At 46.8% G+C, this 26,748-nt stretch overlaps 3 protein-coding genes across 3 annotated transcripts; all 3 read right to left on the bottom strand.

Annotated features, from left to right (window-relative positions):
• Positions 1–239: 239 nt before the first annotated feature.
• On the bottom strand, positions 240–1,076 carry LOC144602938 (uncharacterized). Its single transcript, XM_078416062.1, has one exon. The coding sequence runs from the start codon at positions 1,074–1,076 to the stop codon at positions 240–242; it is 837 nt and encodes a 278-aa protein (XP_078272188.1).
• Positions 1,077–8,882: 7,806 nt separating this feature from the next.
• Positions 8,883–9,719, bottom strand: LOC144602937 (uncharacterized). The gene has a single exon (XM_078416061.1). It carries the CDS (start codon positions 9,717–9,719, stop codon positions 8,883–8,885), a length of 837 nt encoding a protein of 278 aa, XP_078272187.1.
• Positions 9,720–17,855: 8,136 nt separating this feature from the next.
• On the bottom strand, positions 17,856–18,692 carry LOC144602936 (uncharacterized). The gene has a single exon (XM_078416060.1). The coding sequence runs from the start codon at positions 18,690–18,692 to the stop codon at positions 17,856–17,858; it is 837 nt and encodes a 278-aa protein (XP_078272186.1).
• Between the last annotated feature and the right edge of the window lie 8,056 nt (positions 18,693–26,748).

The raw sequence follows: 26,748 nt of genomic DNA, 5'->3' as shown, positions 1-26,748 counted from the left end.
ACGCGAAACGTCACCAATTCCCACTCTCCTAAGATGTTGCCTGCCCCGATGAGTTACGTCGGCATTTTGTGACTGTCTTCGGGTACATTGAATGGGTGTGCGTATGTTAAATTGACCGAAAGGGTCATCCTGACGTTCGCCATTGACTGGATGATGGGAACGGCCGCTCGGAGAGTAAGATGCAACAACACAATGTAAAAGAATACGTAATTTCGAAAGGAATTTTCAGATTCACCGTGCTATTGAAGACACTTTATTGAATTGCAAAAGAAAATGAATGGGCTCTTGATCACATTTTTAAATTCCTCCCTGAATTTTTTCTGGGACACCCCATAAATAAACGTGTTGGTGCAAGCACTCAGAGCCCTCAGCATATATCCGGACAGTTCCGCAACGGTAAATGGGTCGTTGTAATCTGACCCTAAAAGATTAACGTCTAGGAAGTTTACACTCATGTAACACACGAAGGTCACCATCCAAAGTAGTATGAAGCTACCGGATATGGCCAGCAATAGAATGATGGACTTCCTTCGGTTTTCCACCTCTTGATCTGCGCCGCACTCGGCCTTGTTGTTCCGTCGGAGACCACTCCTCACTCTATTGGTGTGTATAATGTGTTTGATTGTCAGGGCGTTGAGGAGAATCATCAGTAAAATTGGTACAACTGGGGTTAAAATGGTTTCCATCAGCAAAAGTGCTGCCCCTATCGATGTGGTGTAGACAACTGGTGATAACATACAGTACCAAGCCACGTTGTCAATTATGTGTAGGGGTACGAGGAAAATATACACTGGAATATTTTGAACAATACTTAAGATACATGTTACTGTTATCACCAAAGCCGCAGTTTTCTCAGTGCAATATTTTGCTCGTAACGTCTGATTACAAATAGTGACAAATCGATCGAAGGTGAAAGTCACCGTTAGCCAGACAGAGCAATCAATTGAAATACTATTAAAGAAAATACGTAGCTTACAAATGTGAGATAAGTTGAGGAATGAATGCGGATAATAGGCACCGGACATCTCGGAGAGGATTACCTCGAAGATCAGAACCATTAAATCAGCTGCGGCCATGGATACCAGGTAGAGGGTGATACATTTGGAGAGGCCACACTTTCCCCGCGAGAGAATGACGATCGCCAACAGGTTAGCTGTAGAAAAGACGAAATTAAAATGATCATCTTTTATTGTTCCAGGAGCACGTTAGTTGGACACTTCGTGCGAATGTGAGTCGAATGTTTATTCTGTATCTCGCGTCGAGATGGTCGGCTCAGATGTCTACGCTGAGAGGAATGGTCAACCTTACATTACTCGGTATCAAAGGCAGATTGATTTCAGGATGCGCATGTGAATGCAAATGTTGCATCCAAATAACGCCGCTGTTAGCCTTCATTTCCGACCGGATTTGTTTAATAAAGCGTGCAATTTTTACCGTCCGTCTCAATCAAAGCAAATAGACAGCAGTGCCAGTGCTTCCCGATGGCTCCAGCTTCCCAGTTTCGATACTGATTACTAGAATTGTTCGTGTGGGGTTTGCACCTTCTCGCTGTTCACGTTCGTATTCCTATGTGACTGATTGATTGGTTCAACGCCTTGCATTCCCTTCAATGCCTTGCCTTGCCTTCAAGGAATTCAATTCAATGTCTTATTGACTTTTCAATGCCTTGCCCTACCTACAATGCCCTGCGTTGCCTTGCCTTCAATGCCTTGCCATGACTTCAATGAATTGCATTCAAAGCCTTGCCTTGCCTTGCCTTGCCTTGCCTTGCCTTGCCTTGCCTTGCGTCTAATGCGTCACCGTCAATGCGGTCCCTTGCGTTGCCGTCAAAGCATTGCTCTCAACGCCTGCCTTGCTTTGCCTGCAATGCCTTGCCTTTAATTGATTGATTGATTGATTGATTGATACAGCATGGTAACAGTCCCCGCCCCACCTAGGCCTGCCGATCATTTATTACCCGTTCACACCATTTCCATTTTTTTGCAACAATCGCATCCGCTGTCTGCACAGTAGAAGAAATTACGGAATAAAGTCTAGCAACAAACCAGCACAGGTTTTTTTTGGTCGGTGGTGGTGGGTTGGGGGGGGGGGGGGGGGACTAGAGCTCCCGGGTCTTTGCTATGCGGAGGAAACTACAGCTGACGGAAGAATCAATCTTGTCCCGAGGGGAGCGTAAAAACTCCACCCGGGAAAAGCTGGAGTTCAGGATCAAACCCGGATCCCTGGCGCTGTGATTGAGGAGCTCCGGTATCTTTCTACTTCCGAATTACTGCTGGCTGGGCGGATACTCATCCATATATGTTGTGAATGCTGTTTCCGCTAGTGATTCGGGCTCAGGCAGAAACTATGGGGCAATTGGGAAGAGCATGTATAACAGGTAGCGGGTGATACATTTGGACAGTCCACACTTTCGCCGCGAGAGAATGACGATTGCCAACAGGTTAGCTGTAGAAAAGACGAAATTAAAATGACCATTTGTGATAGTTCAAGGAGCACGTTAGTTTGACACTTCATACGAAAGTGAGTATATTACTTGATTCTGTATCTCGCGGCGAGATGTTGGGCACAGATGTCGACGGTGAGAGGAATGGCCTCCCTCAGATTCCTCAGTATCAATCGCACATTGATTTCAGGATGCGCATGTGAATGCAAATGTTGCATTCAAATAACGCCTCTGATAACTTTCATTTGCGGCCCAATTTGTTTTACAAGGCGTACAATTTTTACCACCCTTCTCCCTCAAAACAAGTGGACAACAGTGACTGCTTCCCGTTAGATCCAGCGTCGCAGGTTCGGTACTGATTTCTGGAATCGATTGTGTGGACCTTCTCCCCGTGTACACGTTGGTTCCATGCCTTGCCTCCCCTGCAATGCCTTGCTTTGACGTCAATGAACCTGGTTCAGTGAACACCGCCAATGGATTCAGAAGCATCTGCACCAGCTACATATCGGTATATTTCAACATCAGCGGGCACATGTTAATTAGTGGTCGACCGGCACAACCAGTGAATATGAGGCGCATCAGCAGGTGGCAGCGGATCGTCCAAATCTCCGCGGGATGCAAATCGATAGATTAATTGCTGATCGCTAATAACATGGTGATAGTTATTTCTGATCACAGAACATAGAACACCCAGGGAGCTAGAACATAGCAAGCCAGCAGAGATCAACCCGGTCTGTGTGAATCTGACACCATCTGCACGTTCTCCAGGTAATGTAGATAAGTGTGAGGTTATTCACTTTGGAAGCAAGAATAGAAAGGCAGATTATTATCTGAATGGTGTCAAGTTAGGAGGAGGGGGAGTTCAACGAGATCTGGGTGTCTTAGTGCATCAGTCAATGAAAGGAAGCATGCAGGTACAGCAGGCAGTGAAGAAAGCCAATGGAATGTTGGCCTTCGTAACAAGAGGAGTTGAGTATAGGAGCAAAGAGGTCCTTCTACAGTTGTACCGGGCCCTGGTGAGACCGCACCTGGAGTACTGTGTGCAGTTTTGGTCTCCAAATTTGAGGAAGGATATTCTTGCTATGGAGGGCGTGCAGCGTAGGTTCACTAGGTTAACTCCCGGAATGGCGGGACTGTCGTATGTTGAAAAGCTGGAGCGATTGGGCTTGTATACACTGGAATTTAGAAGGATGAGGGGGGATCTTATTGAAACATATAAGATAATTAGGGGATTGGACACATTAGAGGCAGATAACATGTTCCCAATGTTGGGGGAGTCCAGAACAAGGGGCCACAGTTTAAGAATAAGGGGTAGGCCATTTAGAACGGAGATGAGGAAGAACTTTTTCAGTCAGAGGGTGGTGAAGGTGTGGAATTCTCTGCCTCAGAAGGCAGTGGAGGCCAGTTCGTTGGATGCTTTCAAGAGAGAGCTGGATAGAGCTCTTAAGGATAGCGGAGTTAGGGGGTATGGGGAGAAGGCAGGAACGGGGTACTGATTGAGAGTGATCAGCCATGATCGCATTGAATGGCGGTGCTGGCTCGAAGGGCTGAATGGCCTACTCCTGCACCTATTGTCTATTGTCTATTGTCTATTGTGATACCGATTCTTCCCTCATCCGAAATACATGCGGGCTTGCAGGTAAACTCGCCTCCGTTAAAAAACGGAGTGAATGAGGAGCTGGGATAACTTAGAACGGATGTGCCTGTCAACACCGCACTGGGTCTACCCACCATAGATGCGATTGTGTGTTTTAGATTTTAGGTGTCAATAATTGTTTCAGTAACTCAAGAAATGGCACATCTATTTTTAACAATAATGTCTACACGGCGCAATATCGGCAAAGGATTATAAAGGACTTACCAGGAACACCAATGACGACAAGGATAGGGTAGAAAACGTTTTCTACCTGGTTGACTACAGGCCCGTTCATGCCCAGAGATGATCCGCGTGTCTTGCCAGTGGTATGACAGGTCGCTTGCTTTATAACGATTGCAGCACATTCTCCAGAGAAACCATTTGAAGCCTCATCCAGGCAAATTAATTGAGATTAGTGTCAGTCATTTGAACAAACAAAGTTAGTCACGTCACGTTTGCTATTTCTAATGATAGAATTGCGTAATAACTGCCAGCAAAGTTGGTTATTCTCTAAAATAAAGACTATATTATTATTTTATAGCATATAGAAATTATTGTAAGTAATGATTCCTATTCTATACACTTCCTATTCAATTTGCATTCTCAGTTCCCCACAGTAAAGTAATGTTGAATTATCTATGCTTGCCCGTGTGCTTTTCTAAAAGCCTCTTGCTGCTACTTCTACATTTGCTGCTACCACCATCCCCAGCATCACGTTCCACGCACTCGCCACTCTCTGCACAAAAACGTGCTCACGCAAATCCTTTAAACTCTGACCATTTCACATTAACCGTGTGCCCCACAATCTCCTCCACAGTGGAGAACGTTTTTATGACTAGCTGTCCCATCAATGGCTCTCGTAGCGTTGTGTTACCAAGTCTCCTTTAAACCCTCGGCATGCCAGAGGAAGCATTCCAAGTTTGTCCTGGTTCTCCTGGTTGCCAATGCTGTCCAATTTGGGAAGCAGACTGTTAAATTTCTTGTGCAGCACTCAGAAGCTTTCAAGCCATTGCTGCAAGGGGGCGAGCAGAACTGCACACATTCCTGACCATGTGACCTACCCAAGGTGTTGTCGGCCAGTATCATAACTTCCAGACCTTTGTATTCAAAGCGCGACCAATGACGACCAATGACTGCAAGCAGACCAAACGGCATCGTTACCATTCTAGTCACTTGTATTCCTCCTTTTCGGGAACTATGGATCTGGACCATATTACCATCCCACACACCAGAGCTCATATCCCTCTTGCCACCAACACAGTACCTCCCCCTTACATTGATCTCCCAAAATGCACAATTACCCAGTTGCTGAGAGTAAAGCCCGTCTGCAATTTAGTGGATCTTGGGAAAGAGGTGGAAACGGACTGTGCGGGCATGGGGAATATGGCGGGGAGACTGCGGAAAAGAGACAATGGGAGGCGATTGGATCAGACACAGTCTGGGCGATGACGGCCTCGTGTTCGGCTTGTCTGCGAGTTTATTGACAATGTCCGGTTATTAGAGAGAGGAGAGCTGCGCGTTGAGAGACGTGAGGTCAGCGCGGGTCAAGGCTGTGGAGAATTCAACACTAATGATTTCGCGGCGCCGTTCGAAGTAACAAAGACCAGAGTGGTTAGAAGGCCGTCGGGATGAGGCCAAGTGGAGGAAGAATGTTGAAGACGGGAGAGTGTGCAGTAACTTTGCGGCGAGCCCCCTTCCCGTAGGTAAAGGCCCTGTGACGTGAGCTCCGGAAGAATAGCTCGATATTATGCCGGCTGGGGATAGTGGTGTAGGGGTCTTGGGGGTGGGGGGGGGGGGGGGGTGGGGGGGGAGGGGGAGCTCATTGACATCTGAACACGGGAGTAAAACAGTAAGGCTTCTGTTGAAGACCGACGGTTTTGCTTCTGAAAGGGAGTGGTCAGGTTGATAGTGAAAAGACGCCAAGGGGACGGCTGTGGTCAGCGGGGTGGAGGGATAGGGGTCGAGGGTGAAGTGCTATGGAGAAATGATGGGGGCTGAGTTCGGAAGGACCATGAGGTGTAATGTGAAGGTGGTCCCAGTACTGAGGTACCCTGTTGGCAGTGGGAGTAGCGGGTCACAGGAGGTTCAGGAAGGGAGTCAGTCTACGTAATATTGTCGGATCTGGCAAGATGGAACCCCTGCAGGGACCAGAGGCGGGAACCGGGATGAGTTGATGGTTCCCGCCTGTTGGTGGCCGGGGCAGAGTCCAGAATCGGATTAGTCAATGGCCGCCTCCCGTCCACAGACGGATTGCAGGCAAGGGTGGTCGGCGCGGTCGGCTGGCACGGCATGGGAGCGGCGGGGAAAGCTGTGAAGACTGGCGTTTCGTCGATGTCAGTATGCCCGGCCTGGAACCGAACGGGTTCAGGTTAAGAAGGGTAGGTTCAGACAAGGATTCCAAAAGGTTCCGCATGGCGGGCTGCTCTGGAATGTTATATCGCATGGGATCCAAGGAGAGATAGCTGAATGGATAGCAAATTTGCGATATGGAAGGAAGAAGAGGGTGATGGTGGAAGATTGCTTGTCAGGCTGAGGGACTGTGACTGGTGGTGTGCCTCAGTGTTCGGTGCTGGGTCCGTTACTGTTTGTCATCTACAGCAATGATTTAGATGAGAACATGCCGGGAAAGATTAGCAGGTTTGCTTATGATACAAAAGTGGGTGGTTTTGCAGATAGTGAAGATGGTTGTGAAAGTTTGCAGCAGAATCTAGAACCATTGGTCAGGTGGGCTGAGAAGTAGTTGATAAAATTTAATACACAGAAGTGTGAAGCGTTGCATTTTGGGACGTCTAACAAGGGCAGGACCTGCACCGTGAATGGTAGGCCTCTGGGGAGTGCTGTAGGGCAGAGGGATCCTGTAGTGCAGCTGCATGGTTCCCTGAAGGTCGAGTCGCAGGTAGACAAGTTGGTCAAAAAGGTCAGGCACTTTGGACTTTAATCCGTCATATAATATAGAATTTGGGAGGCCATGTTCCAGTCGTATAAAACGTTGGTGAGGCCACATTTAGAATATTGTGTTCAGTTGCGTACACCATGTTGAAGGAAATATATTGTCAATCTTGAAGGTGAAGGGGAAAGGATTTAATAAGAATCTGAGGTGTAACTTTTTCACGCAAAGGTTGGTGGGTGTATGGAACAAGCTACTAGATAAGGTAGTTGAGGCTGGGGCTATCCCAACGTTTATGAAACAGTTAGACAGGGTACATTTGTTAGGACAGTTTTGGAGGGATCTGGAGCACGCGAAGGCAGGTGGGACTGGTGTAGCTAGGACATGTTGGCCGGTGCGGGCGCGTTGGGCCGAGGCGCCTGTTTCCAAACTGTATCACTCTATGACTGTGATAAGGAGCGGCAGACTAGGAGGCCGTTGGCTGCGACATCTTCCTTGTTCTGGCTTCGGAGTGAGACTAGATCTATGTTATCTCACTGTAACGTTCAATCCCTACAGACTCGGGGCAATTTTCAGACGTCAATTTCCTACAAAATTCACAAATCTATGGAATGTGTAAAGAAACCGGAATGCAAACTGCTTACAGACAACACTTCCTGTCAGAATCGAACCCGGGCACCCGTTGCTGTGTGTCAACAACTCTACCACCGTGCCAACAATTGTCGCCTTGATCTTGATAAGAGTAAAATTGGTTAATTGTGAACATACTATCTATCAGGAAGTTACTGTGTCTGAGAAAGTTGCCCAACGAAATCTTCACCAATCTATAGATAGTCACAAAATGCTGGAGTAACCTCTTGAGAATAAGGATAGGCGACTTTTCGGGTCGGAAACCTTATTTATTCTGAAGAAGCTTTCCGTCCAGAAATGTCACCTGTATATATTGTCGAGATATGCTGCCCGACCTGTTGAATTTCTTCTACATTTTGTGTCAATCTTCGGTATACACAATCTACTGTAGTTCCTTGTTATTACGACAGCTACCTATGTTCCCCATAGACGCTGCCTGACCCGCAGAGGTACTCCAGCATCTTGTGCAGTCGTTGCTAAACGAACATCACCAGGTACTTGGGTTAAAGTACAGTAAATTATCCGTCGCACTACTTTGTACAAGTTTTATCCGTAGCAAATAGATGCAGATTTAATTCTAGCAAGATATCTATCCTGATAATCACCATGTTGTGTCACGTATTGTAGTCAACAACCAATGCCGTTACTGTGTAATGACCGCCTTATCTACCTGTAGATGATGCACCTGCAGACTCCTCCTTGCAGTCCTGCCCTCTGATGCGGTGTGGATTTCGCATGTTCTCCCTGCAACCGCGGGGATTTATCTCGTAGGCACCAGATCCTCTCCACGCATCAACGACTCTATTAGTTGACAGAGTATATTTCCTCTATGATCCGGCCCTGATGACGCAGGGCTGTTGTAGCATCAATGGTCATTTGAGTGCAATTCAAAGGGATACATTGAATGAGTTAGAAGGAGCTGCAGATGCTGGTTTTAACGGAAGATGGACACAAACAGCTGGAGTAACTCAGAGGGGCAGGCAGTATCTCTGGAGAGAAGAAATGGGTGACGTTTCTGGTCGAGACCTTCTTCAAAACAGGGTCTCGACGCCAATCGTCACCAATTCCCACTCTCCTAAGATGTTGCCTGCCCCGATGAGTTACGTCGGCATTTTATGACTGTCTTCGGATACATTGAATGGGTGTGCGTATGTTAAATTGACTGAAAGGGTTATCCTAACGGTCGACATTGACTGGATGATAGGATCGGCCGCTCGGAGAGTAAGATGCAATAACACAATGTAGAAGAAGACGTAATTTCGAAAGGAATTTTCAGATTCACCGTGCTATTGAAGACACTTTATTGAATTGGAAAAGAAAACGAATGGACTCTTAATCACATTTTTTAATTCATCCCTGAATTTTTTCTGGGACACCCCATAAATAAATGTGTTGGTGCAAGCACTCAGAGCTCTCAGCATATATCCGGACAGTTCTGCAATGGTAAATGGGTCGTTGTGATCTGACCCTAAAAGATTAACGTCTAGGAAGTTTACACTCATGAAACACACGAAGGTAACTATCCAAAGTAGTACGAAGGTACCGGATATGGACAGCAATAGAATGATGGACTTCCTTCGGTTCTCCACCTCTTGATCTGCGCCGCACACGGCCTTGTTGTTCCGTCGGAGACCCCTCCTCACTCTGTTGGAGTGCATAATGTGTTTGATTGTCAGGGCGTTGAGGAGAATCATCAGTAAAATTGGCACAACAGGGGTTACAATGGATTCGAACACGGAAAGTGCTGCCCCTGTCGATGTGGTGTAGACATCTGATGGTATCCAACAGTACCAAGCCACGTTGTCAATTATGTACAGGGGTACGAGGAAAATATACACTGGAATATTTTGAACAATACTTAAGATACATGTTACTGTTATCACCAAAGCCGCAGTTTTCTCAGTGCAATATTTTGCTCGTAAAGTCTGATTACAAATAGTGATAAATCGATCGAAGGTGAAAGTCACCGTTAGCCAGACAGAGCAATCAATGGAAATGCAATTAAACAAAATACGGAGCTTACAAATGTGAGATAAGTTCAGGAATGAATACGGATAATAGGCACCGGACATCTCGGAGAGAATTACCTCGAAGATCAGAACCATTAGATCAGCTGCGGCCATGGATACCAGGTAGCGGGTGATACATTTGGAGAGGCCGCACTTTCCCCGCGAGAGAATGACGATTGCCAACGTGTTAGCTGTAGAAAAGACCAAATTATAATGACCATCTTTATTGTTCCAGGAGCACGTTAGTTTGACACTTCGTCGTTTGAAAGTGAGTGGATTATTTGATTCTCCATCTCGCATCGAGATGTTCGGCAGGGGAATGGTCACACTTACAAATGTTGCACCCAAATAACGCCTCATTTAACCCTCATTTCCGACCGGATATGCTTCAAAAGACGTCAATTTTTACCACCCTTTTCCATCAAAGCAAATGGACTGCAGTAACGCTGCGACCTGATAGCTCCAGCGTCGCAGGTTCGATACTGATTACTGGAATTGTTTGTGTGGAATTTCAACCTTTTACCTGTGTGCACGTTGGTATGCCTGCGTGACTGGTTGTTTAATTCAATACCTTGCCTTCCATTCGATGCCTTGCCTTGCATTCAATGCCTTGTTTTGCTTTCAATGTCTTGCCTTGTTTTCAATGCTCTGCTTTTCCTTCCTTTTAATACATTGCCTTGACCAATGAGTTCCATTCAATGCCTTGCGTTCCTTTCAATATCTTGCCTTGACCAATGAGTTCCATTCAATGCCTTGCTTTGCTTTCAATGCGTTGCCTTCCCTTTCAATGTCTTGCCTTGACTTCAATGAATTCAATTCAGAGCCTTCCCTTGTCTTGCCTTCAATGCCGTGCCATCAATAACCTGCCTTGCCTTTGATGCAATGCCTTCAATGCCTTCCCACGCGATGCCGTCAAAGCCTTGCCATCGACGCCTGCCTTGCCATCCCGACAATGCCTTGCCTTGAGTTCACCGAATTCTATTCAATGCCTTGCCTTGCTTTGCCTTCAATGCCTTGCCTTACCTTTCCTTTGTTTGATTGATTGACATAGCATGGTAACAGTTCCCCAGCAACAAACCTAGGCCTTCCGAACATTTATCACCCCTTTAAACCAGGTCCATTTTTTACAACAATCGCATCCATTCCCTGCGCAGTGGAATAAATTACAGAATCCAGTTTACCTTCAAACCAGGACGTGTTGAGCGAGGGAACCAGATCTCCAGAATCTTGAGAATGCGGAAGAAACTAGAGCTGACCGATGAATCACGTTGTCCTGGACAAAACGTACAAACTCCAAATGGGAAACGCTGGAGGTCAGGATCAAACCCGGGGTTCTGGCGCTGTGATACAAATGCACGAGCTGTGCTACTGTACACGAGTTTTAAAATTATGTGTTAATGTTCTCTGGTTTGTTTTATGTGGGGGGTGGGGGAGGGGGTCGGGGTAAACTTTTTTTTTCAATCTCTTACCTTGCCGGACATTAGATTGTATTCCGGATCGCATCTCACTTCGTTCTGCGGCCTAACATCGTGGAGCTGGAGGCCTTGCCCGGGACTGACTTTGAGCCCCCGCGGGCGTGACCTTACCATTTGAGCGCGCGATGCCTTGCCTGGAACGGCGCTGCAACAGCGGCCTGCGAACTTTAACTTCAAGTAGCTCGCAGTCTCGGGTTGAGACCGAGGTTGGGAAGCTCCAAGCTGCACGAAGTTCGACAAGCGCCGACACGGGGTAACCCCACGACTCAGGAGCTTGATCGCCCCGATGAGGAAGGCCCGCTCGCCGGCTACGGTATTGTCCCGTCAACCGAAGGTTAGAGGCCACAGACCGCTGGAGGACAAAGCAGGGAGAGATTGAACTTTAGTTCGCCTTCCATCAAAGTGAGGAGTGCGGAGGCGTCAGTATGGTGGATGTTCATATTAAAATGTATTTTGTGCGTTCCGTTGCTTTTTATTGTTATGACTGTATGGCAAATGAAATTCCTCGTATGTTGCAAAACATACTTGGCTAATAAAGTATGATTATTATGATTATGATTATTGTCTACGTTGTCGCCAGTGAATCGGCCTCTGGCAGAAAACTTGGGGAAATTGGGAAGAGCGCGTGAGAAGGAAAATCAACCGGTGAAACCAATTGTAGTTGGACGCAAGCTAGATGGACCGAACCTGCCGCCTTCGATATCGTAGGGGCTGTGTGCGTCCAATTCGCTATCAGTCCGCTTCTATTTGGAGATGGAGAATTACTACAGTCCTGGTTTTGTGAACAGCGCCAATGGATTCAGAAGCATCTGCACCAGCTACATATTGGTATAATTCAACATCAGCGGGCACATGTTAATTCGTGGTCGACCGGCCGAGCCGGTGAATATGAGGCGCATCAGCAGATGTGCCGTGGCAGCGGATCGTCGAAATCTCCTCGGGATGCAAATCGATAGATTAATTGTTGATCGCTAATAACATGATGATAGTCATTTCTGTTCACAGAACATAGAACACTCAGGGACATAGAATATAGCAAGCCAGCAGAGACCAACCCGGTTTGTGTGAATCTGGCACGATTTGCACGTTTCATCCAGGTGGTACCGATTCTTTCCTCATCCGAAATACATGCCGGCTTGCAGGTAAACTCGCCTCCGTTATAAAAAAATGTCTTCATGCGCAATGAGTGAATGATGAGCTGGGATAATTTAGAACTGATGTGCCTGTCAACACAGCACTGGGTCTACCCACCATAGATGCGATTGTGTATTTTAGATTTTAGGTGTCAATAATTGTTTCAGTAACTCAAGCAATAAGAAATGGCACATCTATTTTTAACAGTAATGTCAATATCGCAAAGAATTATAAAGGACTTACCAGGAACACCAATGACGACAAGGATAGGGTAGAAAACGTTTTCTACCTGGTTGACTACAGGCCCGTTCATGCCCAGAGATGATCCGCGTGTCCTGCCAGTGATATGACAGGTCGCTTGCTTTATAACGATAGTAGCACATTCTCCAGAGAAACCATTTGAAGCCTCATCCAGGCAAATTCATTGAGATTAGTGTCAGTCATTTGAACAAACAAAGTTAGTCACGTCACGTTTGCTACTTCTAATTATAGAATTGCGTAATAACTGCCAGCAAAGTTGGTTATTCTCTGAAATAAAGACTATATTATTATTTTATAGAATATAGAAATATTTGTAAGTAATTATTCATATTCTATACACTTCCTATTCAATTTGCATTCTCAGTTCCCCACAGTAAAGTAATGTTGTATTATCCATGCTTGCCCGTGTGCTTATCTAAAACCCTCTTGCTGCTACTTCTACATTTGCTGCTACCACCATCCCCAGCATCACGTTCCACGCACTCGCCACTCTCTGCACAAAAACGTGCTCACGCAAATCCTTTAATCTCTGACCATTTCACATTAACCATGTGCCCCACAATCACCTCCACAGTGGAGGCCGTTTTTATGACTAGCTATCCCATCAATGGCTCTCGTAGCGTTGTGTTACCCAGTCTCCTTTAAACCCTCGGCATTCCAGAGGAAGCATTCCAAGTTTGTCCTGGTTCTCCTGATTGTCAATGCAGTCCAATTCGGGAAGCAGTCTGTTAAATTTCTTCTGCAGCACTCAGAAACTTTCAAGCCATTGCTACAAAGGGGCGAGCAGAACTGCACGCAATCCTGAACATGTGACCGACCCAAAGTGTTGTCGGCCAGTATCATAACTTCCAGAACTTTGTATTTAAAGCGCGACCAATGAATGCAAGCAGACCAACCGGCTTCGTTACCATTCTAATCACTTGTATTTCTCCTTTTCGGGAACTATGGATCTGGACCATATTGTCATCCCACACACCAGAGCTGATAACCATCTTGCCACCAACACTGCACCTCCCACTAACATTGATCTCCCAAAATGCTCAACTACGCAGTTACTGGGAGTAAAACCCGTCTGCAATTTAGGGTTCGGTGCTGGGTCCGTTACTGTTTGTTATCTACAGCAATGATTTAGATGAGAACATATCGGGAAAGATTAGCAGGTTTGCTTATGATACAAAAGTGGGTGGTTTTGCAGATAGTGAAGATGGTTGTGAAACTTTGCAGCAGAATCTAGAACCATTGGTCAGATAGGCTGAGAAGTAGTTGATTAAATTTAATACACAGAAGTGTGAAGTGTTGCATTTAGGGACGCCTAACAAGGGCAGGACCTGCACCGTGAATGGTAGGCCTCTGGGGAGTGCTGTAGAGCAGAGGGATCCAGGAGTGCAGATGCATGGTTCCGTGAAGGTCGAGTCGCAGGTAGACAAGTTGGTCAAAAAGGCCTTAGGCATAGAATATAGAATTTGGGAGGCCATTTTGCAGTCGTATAAAACGTTGGTGAGGCCACATTTAGAATATTGTGTTCAGTTGCGTGCACCATGTTGAAGGAAATATATTGTCAATCTTGAAGTTGAAGGGGAAAGGATTTAATAAGAATCTGAGGTGTAACTTTTCCACACAAAAGGTGCTGGGTGTATGGAACAAGCTACCAGATAAGGTAGTTGAGGCTGGGGCCATCCCAACGTTTATGAAACAGTTAGACATGTACATTTGTTTGGACAGGTTTGGAGGGATGTGGAGCACGCGCAGGCAGGTGGGACTGGTGTAGCTAGGACATGTTGGCCGGTGCGGGCGCGTTGGGCCGATGGGCCTGTTTCCACGCTGTATCACTCTATGACTGTGATAAAGAGCGCCAGACTAGGAGGCCGTTGGCGGCGACATATTCCTGGTTCTGGCTTCGGAGTGAGACTAGATCTATGTTATCCCACTGTCCCATCCAATCCCTGAACATTGGGGGCAATTTTCAGCCGTCAATTTCCTACAAAATTCACAAATCTATCGAATGTATGAGGAAACCGGAATGCAAACTGTATGCAGATAGCATTCCCTGTCAGAATCGAACCCGGGCATCCGTCGCTGTGAGCGAACAAATGCCAACAATTTATTCACAAAATGCTGGAGTAACTCAGCAGGTCAGGCAGCATCTCGGGAGAGAAGGAATGGGTGACGTTTCGGGTCGAGACCCTTCTTCAGACTGATGTCGGGGGTGGGACAAAGGAAGGATATAGGTGGAGACAGGAAGATAGAGGGAGATCTGGGAAGGAGGAGGGGAAGGGAGGGACAGAGGAGCTATCTGAAGTTGGAGAAGTCGACGTTCATACCACTGGGCCGCAAACTGCCCAGGCGAAATATGAGGTGCTGCTCCTCCAATTTCCGGCGGGCCTCACTATGGCACTGGAGGAGGCCCATGACAGAGAGGTCAGACTGGGAATGGGAGGGGGAGTTGAAGTGCTGGGCCACCGGGAGATCAGTGGCGTTAATGCGGACCGATCGCAGGTGTTCAGCGAAGCGATCGCCGAGCCTGCGCTTGGTTTCGCCGATATAGATGAGTTGACATCTAGAGCGGCGGATGCAATAGATGAGGTTGGAGGAGGTGCAGGTGAACCTCTGTCTCACCTGGAAAAAATGTTTGGGTCCTTTGATGGAGTTGAGGGGGGAGGTAAAGGGACAGGTGTTGCATCTCGTGCGGTTGCAAGGGAAAGTGCCCGGGGTTAGGGTGGTTTGGGTAGGAAGGGACGAGTGGACCAGGGAGTTGCGGAGGGAACGGTCTCTGCGGAATGCAGAGAGGGGAGGGGATGGGAAGATATGGCCAGTGGTGGGGTCCTGTTGTAGGTGACGGAAATGTTGGTGGATGATATGTTGGATCCGCTGGCTGGTGGGGTGGAAGGTGAGAACGAGGGGGATCCTGTCCTTGTTGCGAGTGGGGGGATGGGGAGCAAGAGCGGAGCTGCGGGATGTAGAAGAGACCCTAGTGAGAGCCTCATCTATAATGGAGGAGGGGAAGCCCCGTTTTCTGAAAAACGAGGACATCTCGGAAGCCCTAGTCTGAAACACCTCATCCCGGGCACAGATGCGGCGTAGACGGAGGAATTGGGAGTAGGGGATAGACTTTTTGCAGGGGACCGGGTGGGAAGAAGTGTAGTCCAGATAGCTGTGCGAGTCGGTGGGCTTGTAATAAATGTCCGTCACTAATTTTTCTCCTGTGATGGAGATGGTGAGGTCCAGAAACGGGAGGGAGATGTCAGAGATAGTCCAGGTATATTTAAGGGCAGGATGGAAATTGGAGGTGAAGTGTATAAAGTCAGTGAGTTCTGCATGGGTGCAAGAGGTAGCACCAATGCAGTCGTCGATGTAGCGGAGGTAGAGTTCGGGGATGGGGCCAGTGTACGTCTGGAACAGGGATTGTTCGACGTACCCGACAAAGAGGCAGGCGTAGCTAGGGCCCATGCGAGTGCCCATAGCTACGCCTCTGGTTTGGAGGAAGTGGGAGGAGTCAAAGGAGAAGTTGTTGAGGGTAAGAACCAGCTCTGCTAGGCGGAGGAGAGTGTTGGTCGATGGGGATTGGCTGGTTCTACGGTCGAGGAAGAAACGGAGGGCTTCGAGACCATCCTTGTGGGGGATGGAAGTGTAGAGTGACTGGACATCCATGGTGAAAATGAGGGAGTGGGGGCCTGGGAACCGGAAGTTATCCAGGAGATGGAGAGCGTGTGAGGTGTCTTGGACGTAGGTGGGGAGGGATTTGACCAGGGGGGATAGGATGGAGTCGAGATAGGTAGAGATAAGTTCGGTGGGGCATGAGCAGGCAGAGACAATGGGTCTGCCGGGACAATTGTGTTTGTGGATTTTGGGTAGGAGGTAGAATCGGGCCGTGCGGGGCTGGGGAACTATGAGATTGGAGGCACTGAGGGGTAGTTCGCCGGAGTTGGTGAGGTCGGTGATGGTGCTGCTGATGAAGGTCTGGTGTTCATCCGTGGGGTCATGGTCCAGGGATAGGTAGGAAGAGGTGTCTGATAGTTGTCGTCTGGCCTCGGTGCGGTAGAGGTCAGCACGCCAGACTACCACAGCCCCTCCCTTGTCAGCGGGTTTAATTATTAAGTCCGGGTTGTTGCGGAGTGAGTTGAGGGCTGCACGTTCAGGAGGGGAGAGGTTAGAGTTAGTCAGGGGGGTGGAAACAATGCCAACAATTGTCGCCTTGATTTTGGTAAGAGTAAAATTGGTTAATTGTGAACATACTATCTATCAGGAAGTTACTGTGTCTGAGAAAGGACCCCACCGGAAACGTCACCAATCTATAGATAGTCACAAAATGCTGGAGTAACCTCTTCAGAACAGGGATAGGCGACTTTTCGGGTCTGAAACCTTATTTATTCTGAAGAAGCTTTCCGTCCAGAAATGTCACCTGTCTATACTGTCGAGATATGCTGCCCGACCTGTTGAATTTCTTCTACATTTTGTGTCAATCTTCGGTATAAACAATCTACGGTAGTTCCTTGTTATTACGACAGCTACCTATGTTCCCCATAGACGCTGCCTGACCCGCAGAGGTACTCCAGCATCTTGTGCATTCGTTGCTAAACGAACATCGTCAGCTACTTGGGTTAAAGTACAGTAAAATATCCGTCGCACTACTTTGTGCAGATTTATCCGTCGCAATTAGATGCAGATTTAATTCTAGCAAGATATCTATCCTGATAATTGCCATGTTGTGTCACGTATTGTAGTCAACAACCAATGCCGTTATTGTGTAATGACCGCCTTATCTACCTGTAGATGATGCACCTGCAGAATCCTCCTTGCAGTCCTGCCCTCTGATGCGGTGTGGATTTCGCATGTTCTCGCTGCAACCGCGGGGATTTATCTCGTAGGCACCAGATCCCCTCCACGCACAAACGACTCTATTAGTTGACAGAGTATATTTCCTCTGTGATCCGACCCTGATGACGCAGGGCTGTTGTAGCATCAGTGGTCATTTGAGTGCAATTCAAAGGGATACATTGAATGAGTTGGAAGGAGCTGCAGATGCTGGTTTAAACGGAAGATAGACACAAACAGCTGTAGTAACTCAGAGGGACAGGCAGAATCTCTGGAGAGAAGAAATGGGTGACGTTTCTGGTCGAGACCCTTATTCAAACAGGGTCTCGTCGCCAATCGTCACCAATTCCCCCTCTCCTAAGATGTTGCCTGCCCCGATGAGTTACGTCGGCATGTTGTGACTGTCTTCGGATACATTAAATGGGTGTGCGTATGTTACCTTGACCGAAAGGGTCATCCTGACGGTCGCCATTGGCTGGATGATGGGAACGGCCGCTCGGAGAGTAAGATGCAACAACACAATGTAGAAGAATACGTAATTTCGAAAGGAATTTTCAGATTCACCGTGCTATTTAAGATACTTTATTGAATTTGAAAAGAAAACGAATGGGCTCTTAATCACATTTTTAAATTCCTCCCTGAATTTTTTCTGGGACACCCCATAAATAAACGTGTTGATGCAAGCACTCAGAGCCCTCAGCATATATCCGGACTGTTCTGCAATGGTAAATGGGTCGTTGTAATCTGACCCTAAAAGATTAACGTCTAGGAAGTTTACACTCATGTAACACACGAAGGTAACCATCCAAAGTAGTACGAAGCTACCGGATATGGCCAGCAATAGAATGATGGACTTCCTTCGGTTCTCCACCTCTTGATCTGCGCCGCACTCGGCCTTGTTGTTGCGTCGGAGACCACTCCTCACTCTATTGGAGTGTATAATGTGTTTGATTGTCAGGGCGTTGAGGAGAATCATCAGTATAATTGGTACAACTGGGGTTAAAATGGTTTCCATCAGCAAAAGTGCTGCCCCTATCGATGTGGTGTAGACAACTGGTGATAACATACAGTACCAAGCCACGTTGTCAATTATGTGTAGGGGTACGAGGAAAATATACACTGGAATATTTTGAACAATACTTAATATACATGTTACTGTTATCACCAAAGCCGCAGTTTTCTCAGTGCAATATTTTGCTCGTAAAGTCTGATGACAAATAGTGATAAATCGATCGAAGGTGAAAGCCACCGTTAGCCAGACAGAGCAATCAATGGAAATACTATTGAAGAAAATACGCAGCTTACAAATGTGAGATAAGTTGAGGAATGAATACGGATAATAGGCACCGGACATCTCGGAGAGAATTACCTCGAAAATCAGAACCATTAAATCAGCTGCGGCCATGGATACCAGGTAGCGGGAGATACATTTGGAGAGGCCACACTTTCCCCGCGAGAGAATGACGATTGCCAACAGGCTAGCTGTAGAAAAGACGAAATTAAAATGATCATCTTTTATTGTTCCAGGAGCACGTTAGTTGGACACTTCGTGCGAATGTGAGTCGAATATTTATTCTGTATCTCTCGTCGAGATGGTCGGCTCAGATGTCTACGCTGAGAGGAATGGTCAACCTTACATTTATCGGTATCAAAGGCAGATTGATTTCAGGATGCGCATGTGAAAGCAAATGTTGCATCCAAATAACACCGCTGTTAGCCTTCATTTCCGACCGGATTTGTTTAATAAAGCGTGCAATTTTTACCATCCGTTTCCATCAAAGCAAATAGACAGCAGTGCCAGTGCTTCCCGATGGCACCAGCCTCCCAGTTTCGATACTGATTACTAGAATTGTTCGTGTGGGGTTTGCACCTTCTCGCTATTCATGTTCGTCTTCCTATGTGACCGACTGATTGGTTCAACGCCTTGCATTCCCTTCAATGCCTTGCCTTGCCTTGCCTTCAAGGAATACCATTCAATGTCTTATTGACTTTTCAATGCCTTGCCCTACCTACAATGCCCTGCCTTTCCTTCCCTTCAATGCCTTGCCATGACTTCAATGAATTGCATTCAAAGCCTTGCCTTGCCTTGTCTTGCCTTCAATGCCAATCCGTCAACGACTTGCCTTACGTTTAATGCGTCCCCGTCAATGCGGTCCCTTGCGTTGCCGTCAAAGCATTGCTCTCAACGCCTGCCTTGCTTTGCCTGCAACGCCTTGCGTTTAATTGATTGATTGATTGATTTATTGATTGCTTGATTGATTGATTGATTGATACAGCATGAAAACAGACCCCGCCCCACCTAGGCCTGCCGATCATTTATTACCCGTTCACACCAGCTCCATTTATTTTGCACCAATCGAACCCGCTGTCTGCACAGTAGAAGAAATTAAAAAATAAATTCTAGCAACAAACCAGCACAGGTTTTTTTTGGGGGGGGAGGTGGGGGGGGGGGGGGAGGTGGGGGGGGGGGGTAACTAGAGCTCCCGGGTCTTTGGGATGCGGAGGAAACTAGAGCTGACGGAAGAATCAACCTTGTCCCGAGGGGAGCGTACAAACTCCACCCGGGAAAAGCTGGAGTTCAGGATCAAACCCGAATATCTGGCGTTGTGATTCAGGAGCTCCGGAATCCTTCTACTTGAGAATTACTGCTGGCTGGGCGGATACTCATCCATATATATTGTGAATGCTAGTTCCGCTAGTGAATCGGGCTCAGGCAGAAACTATGGGGCAATTGGGAAGAGCACGGATACCAGGTAGCGGGTGATACATTTGGAGAGGCCACACTTTCCCCGCGAGAGAATAACGATTGACAACATGTTAGCTGTAGAAAAAAAGACATTAAAATGACCATCTCTGATAGTTCAAGGAGCACGTTAGTTTCACACTTCATACGAACGTGAGTATATTATTTGATTCTGTATCTCGCCGCGAGATGTTGGGCACAGATGTCGACGGTGAGAGGAATGGTCTCCCTCAGATTCCTCAGTGTCAATCGCAGATTGATTTCAGGATGCGCATGTAAATGCAAATGTTGCATTCAAATAACTCATCCGTTAACCTTAATTTGCGGCCTATTTTGCTTTACAAGGCGTACAATTCTTACCACCCTTCTCCCTCAAAGCAAATGAACAACAGTGACTGATTCCCGTTAGATACTGCGTCCCAGGTTCTGTACTGATTACTGGAATCGTTTGTGCGGAGTTTCCAATTTCTCCCCGTGTTCACGTTGGTTCCAAGCCTTGCCTTCCCTTCAATGCTATGCTTTGGTATCAATGGATTCCATTCAATCCCTTACTTTGCTTTCAATGCCTCGCTTTGCTTTCAATGCCCTTCCTTGCCTCCCCTGCAATGAATGTCCTTAACTGCAATGAATTGCATTCAATGCCTTGCCTTGTATTCAATGCCTTGCCGTTAATACAATGCCATCCCGTGCGTTGCCGACAAAGCCTTGCTTTCGACGCCTGCCTTCCCTTGCATTCAATGCCTTGCCTTACCTTGCTGTTGATTGATTGACTGATTGAAACAGCATGGTGACAGTTCCCCGGCACAACGACCTGCCGATCATTTACCACTCGTTGACACCAGTCCCATTTTTTCTAACAATCACATCCACAGTGGTAGAAATTTCAGAATCCAGTTTACCAACAAGGGTTGTGGAGGAAAACTAGAGATCCCGGATCTTTGGGATGCGGAGGAAACAAGAGCTGACGGATGAGTCAACGTTGTCCCGAGGACAATGCTGGAGGTCAGGATCAAACTCGGTTTCTTGGCGCTGTGATTCAGAAGCACGAGCTGTGCGACTATGTGCGCCGGAGCTCCGGTGTCCTTCTACTTGCGAAATACAGCTGGCTGGTCCGATACCGATGCAAACACGTTGTCGCCAGTGCATCGGCCTCTGGCAGAAACTTTGGCGAAATTGGGAAGAACATGTACTCCCGTTAATTTTTATTGTTAGATCCTTTTTTTTTTAACCCTCTTACTCTACTCTCTTCCCAAGTTTATAGTTTTATATTTTTATTTTTACTTTCTCTCTTCAAAAATTTAAAAATTGAAGCTATGTAAGAACTTTGTAACAAATGTGTTTTTTTTTAAATTTCGATTTGTACATATGCTTTTCAAAAAAAAATAAAAAAAAAATAAAAAAATAAACATGTGAAAAGCAAAATCAGCCGGTGAATCCAATTGCAGTTGGACGCGACAAAAGCTAGATGGACCTTCTACATCGCAGGCGCTCAATTTAACCAATCAGTCCCCTTCGATTTGGCGATGGAGAGTTATTGCAGACCTGGTTCTGTGAACACCGCCAATGGATTCAGAAACATCTGCACCAGCTACATATTGGTATCATTCAACATCAGCAGGCACATGTTAATTAGTGGTCGACCGGCAGTTCCGGTGAATATGAGGCCATCAGCAGATGTGCCGTGGCAGCGAATCGTCGGAATCTCCTCGGGATGCAAATCGATAGATTAATTGCTGATCGCTAATAACATGATGATAGTCATTTCTGATCACGAACATAGAACACTCAGGCACATAGAACATAGCAAGCCAGCAGAGACCAACCCGGACTGTGTGAATCTGACACGATCTGCACGTTTCCTCCAGGTGGTACCGATTCTTCCCTCATCCGAAATACATGCGGGCTTGTACGTAAACTCGCCTCCGTTATAAAATTGTCCTTCGTGCGCTAGGAGTGAATGAGGAGCTGGGATAATTTAGAACTGATGTGCCTGTCAACACCGCACTGGGTCTACCCAGCATAGATGCCATTGTGTATTTTAGATTTTAGGTGTCAATAATAGTTTCAGTAATTCAAGCAATAAGAAATGGCACATCTATTTTTAACAGTAATGTCTAGACGGCGCAATATCGGCAAATAATTATAAAGGACTTACCAGGAACACCAATGACGACAAGGATAGGGTAGAAAACGTTTTCTACCTGGTTGACCACAGGCCCGTTCATGCCCAGAGATGGTCCACGTGTCCTGCCAGTGCCATGACAGGTCGCTTGCTTTATAACGATAGTAGCACATTCTCCAGAGAATCCATTTGAAGCCTCATCCAGGCTAATTAATTGAGATTAGTGTCAGTCATTTGAACAAACAAAGTTAGTCACGTCACGTTTACTACTTCTAATTATAGAATTGCGCAATAACTGCCGGCAAAGTTGGCTATTCTCTAAAATAAAGACTATATTATTATTTTATAGAATATAGAAAGTATTGTAAGTAATGAATCCTATTCTATACACTTCCTATTCAATTTGCATTCTCAGTTCCCCACAGTAAAGCAATGTTGTATTATCCATGCTTGCCGGTGTGCTTATCTAAAAGCCTCTTGCTGCTACTTCTACATTTGCTGCTACCACCATCCCCAGCATCATATTCCACGCACTCGCCACTCTCTGCACAAAAAACGTGCTCACGTAAATCCTATAAACTCTGACCATTTCACCTTAACCATGTGCCCCACAACCTCCTCCACAGTGGAGAACGTTTTTATGACTAGCTATCCCATCAATGGCTCTCGTTGCGTTGTGTTACCAAGTCTCCTTTAAACCTTCGACATTCCAGGGGAATCAGTCCAGGTTTGTCCTGGCTCTCCTGGTTGTCAATGCTGTCCAATTCGTGAAGCAGTCCGTTAAATTTCTTCTGCAGCATTTAGAAGCTTTCAAGCCATTGCTGCAAGGGGCGAGCAGAACTGCACACAATCCTGAACATGTGACCTACCCAAAGTGTTGTCGGCCAGTATCATAACTTCCAGACCATTGTATTCAAAGCGCGACCAATGACGACCAATGATACCAAACGGCTTCGTTACCATTCTAGCTACTTGTATTTCTCCTTTTCGGGAACTATGGATCTGGACCATATTATCATTCCACACACCAGAGCTGGTAACCCACTTGCCACCAACACTGTACCTCCCCCTTACATTGATCTCCCGAAATGCACAACTACCCAGTTACCGGGAGTAAAACCCGTCTGCAATTTAGTGGACCTTGGGAAGGAGATGGAAACGGACTGTGCGGGCCTGGGGAATATGGCGGGGAGACTGCGGAGAAGAGACCGCTGGAGGCGATTGGATCAGACACAGTCTGAGCGATGACGGCCTCGTGTTGAGCTTGTCTGCGAGTTTAGTGACAATGTCCGGTTATTAGAGAGAGGAGAGCTGCGCGTTGTGAGAGGTGGGGTCTGCGTGGGTCAAGGCTGTGGAGAATTCAACACTAATGATTTCGCGGCGGCAGTTCTCAGTAACAAAAACAAAGACCAGATTGGATAGAAGGCCGTCGGGATGAGGCCAAGAGGAGTAGAAATGTTGGAGACGGGAAAATGAGTCGTCACATTGCGGGGAAGTCCCCTTCCCTTAGAAAGAGGCCCAGTGACGTGAGGGCCGGAAGAAGAGCTCGATATTATGGCGGCGGGGGATGGTGGCCTGGGGATCGGGGGGGAGGGGGGAAGTTTATTGATATCTGAACACAGAGTAAGGCATCTTGAGGGCCGACGGTTTTGCTTCTGATATGGAGACTTCTGGGTGACAGTGTGAGAGTAAAAAGACTCCGAGGGGAGGGCTGCGATTCCACTAGCCCCTCGAGCTCCATCTAACTCTCTTTTAAATTCATCCAAAAAATTGGCCTCCACTGCCTTCTGTGGCGGATAATTCCTCAAATTTAGAAAGTCACAAGAAAAAGTGTCTTTTCACCTCAGTTTTAAATGGCCTCCCCTTTATTCTTAGATTGTGTCCCCTGGTTCTGGACTCCCCCAACATTGGGAACATTTTTCCTGCATCGAGCTTGTCTAGTCCTGTTATAATTTTATACATCTCTATAAGATCCCCTCACATCCTTCTAATCTCCAGTGAATACAAGCCCAGTCTTTCCAATATTTCCTCATATGACAGTCCTTCCATCCCATGGATTAACCTCGTGAACCTATGCTGCACTGCCTCAATAGCAAGGACGCCGTTCCTCAAATAAGGAGACCAAAACAGCACAAAATACTCCAAATCTGGGCTCACCGGGGCCCTATACAACTGCAAAAGGACGTCTTTGCTCCTGCACTCAAATCTTCTTGCTATGAAGGCCAACATGCCATTAGCTTTCTTCATTGCCTGCTACACCTGCACTCTTACTTTCAGTAACTGGAGTACAAGGGCACCAAGGTCTCGTTGCAGTTCCCCTTTACCTAATCCGTGACCATTGATGTAATAATCTGCCTCCTTATTTTTGCTGCCTAAGTGGATAACCTCACATTTATCCTGCATCTGCCATGCATCTGCCTACTCACTAAACCTGTCCAAGTCACCCTGCAACTTCCTTACATGCTCTTTGCAGTTTACACTGGCACCCAGCTTTGTGTCGTCGTCAAGCTTGCTGGTGTCACTTCTCACTGCATCATCCAAATCATTAATATATGTTGTAAATTGTTGAGGCCCCAACACCGAGCCTCCACTCTCCACTGCCTGCTATTCTGAAAAGGATCACGTGTCAAATATTCGCCTCTAATGTGGAATAATGATGCTGACACAATATTTACAGGTTACATTGCTTGGTGTCTATGGTTATTGTCTCTGCCGAGGCCTCCTGCCTTGGCTGACACGGCACACACACGACCTGACCTCCACGTCAGCTGATACAAAGGGCAAGATATTTGCATCTCATTACCATGACTCATCGTCATGACATGGGGGGTGGGTGACGTCACAGAGCCACCTGGCAACCGGCAACCAATGACGTCGCCCGCCGCACCCTCTCCCCATGGCAACCGTCGCCCTGGTTACCGGGGACTATAAACATCGAGCGGCTGCCAAGGGCAGAGAGCGCGGTGGTCGTCGCCCAGGAGGTTGGTCAATAACTCCATGGATCCTGTGGCGTGGTTCCCTGAGCAGACTTCCCAGCTTGTTTGGCCAAACGCCTCATCGCCACAACTCTCCAACAAGCACCAATACCTGGCTTGGCTGGCGGTGAGGGGAGCCCTCCCAGTCAGATCCTTCCTGCACCGCCGGAACCTCACTACCAGCGCACGCTGCGCTCGAGTCGGCTGCTATGGAGACGGGACGGTTGCACACCTCTTCGCAGAGTGTGGATTTGCAAAGAGAGTCTGGAGAGGTTTGCAAGGGTCCCCTTCATGATTTATGCCGAACAGCTCCGTCACAGAGGTCTCTGTGATTTACGGACTGTTCCAAGAGACGCATTCAGAGACTGACATCGAGTACTGCTGAAAGGTCATCAATTCAGTGAAAGAAGGTCTTTGGTCTGTCCGAGCTTTGTTGACCTCTATTGGCCTTTGTTGAGAATCTATTGGCCTCTTTCTCCACACGGGAAGCAGGTCAAAGGCTGGGCCTCGAGGGTCTTTCAATATCTCCCGTCTCATATTTTTGTTACTATTCGTATTTTTTGTTATTTTGGGCAACGTTCACCCCTTCTGTCTCACTTTTATTTTTGTAACTATTTTCATTTTTTGCTGTTGTTTTGGGCGAGGTTTTGATTTTGTTCGTCAGCGAGTCGAGCAAGCTGCTGACCTTAACTGAACTGGATCTGGATGGCGTGGAGGTAGAAATTAGCTTACACTGCGGGCTCCTGTGTACTTCTCTCGGTTGTGTTTTGTTTTTATTTTGTTACAGTGCAGTGCTGGTGGACAACAGCAACCGGACCCCAAACGTCCTTCTTGTTTTATTTCCCTCGTCCCAGCTTCTAGCTTTGTGACAGCAGACTCTTGAGTTAGCTGTTGTGCTAATTTCATGAGAGAGAGAGAGAGAGAGAGAGAGAGAGAGAGAGAGAGAGAGAGAGAGAGAGAGAGAGAGAGAGAGAGAGAGAGAGAGAGAGAGAGAGAGAGAGAGAGAGAGAGAGAGAGAGGGAGGGAGGGAGGGAGAGAGAGAGAGAGAGAGAGAGAGAGAGAGAGAGAGAGAGAGAGAGAGAGAGAGAGAGAGAGAGAGAGAGGGAGAGGGAGAGAGAGAGAGAGAGAGAGAGAGAGAGAGAGAGAGAGAGAGAGAGAGCTGTCCACATGATGTGCGGATAGTTTTCTTTGTAATACTATTTCCAAGTCTGAAGTAAGATCTATATTTCAAAACATTAATGACAAGAATTATTTAACCTTAGAATTTTTTCTATTCTAATTTTCATTACTAGATTTCCAAAATACTCCCTGATCAAAATGAGTGCTAACTTCTTTTAATCAATGCCATGAATAACATTTTCTTGTCTGATGCTTTGGGCTGCAGAGGTTTGCACAGTTTAGGCTCGGAGAGGTAATATTTTTCATAACATTTTCCAACACGCTTGGTTTTGATCTCCATTTTATGATAACGTCTAGTCCATCACACAGACCAAACTCTCCATCATTTACACTTCACCATGTATCGGAAAAGCTGCCGATAAAGGCCGTTGAATGTGCACACCACCAGACTCTGGAATAGCTTCTTTCTCCTTTGCCATCAGCCTTCTGGGCAGAATAATTA

Source organism: Rhinoraja longicauda, chromosome 19, assembly GCF_053455715.1.
Source record: "Rhinoraja longicauda isolate Sanriku21f chromosome 19, sRhiLon1.1, whole genome shotgun sequence".
NCBI classification, from domain to species: Eukaryota; Metazoa; Chordata; class Chondrichthyes; order Rajiformes; family Arhynchobatidae; genus Rhinoraja; species Rhinoraja longicauda.
The sequence above is the reverse complement of the archived record's forward strand: the minus strand, read 5'-3'. Positions and strand labels throughout refer to the sequence as shown.

Coding starts and splice junctions, on each gene's coding strand:
- LOC144602938 (XM_078416062.1), bottom strand. CDS start 1,076: ATGGCCGCAGCTGATTTAATGGTTCTGATCTTCGAGGTAATCCTCTCC.
- LOC144602937 (XM_078416061.1), bottom strand. CDS start 9,719: ATGGCCGCAGCTGATCTAATGGTTCTGATCTTCGAGGTAATTCTCTCC.
- LOC144602936 (XM_078416060.1), bottom strand. CDS start 18,692: ATGGCCGCAGCTGATTTAATGGTTCTGATTTTCGAGGTAATTCTCTCC.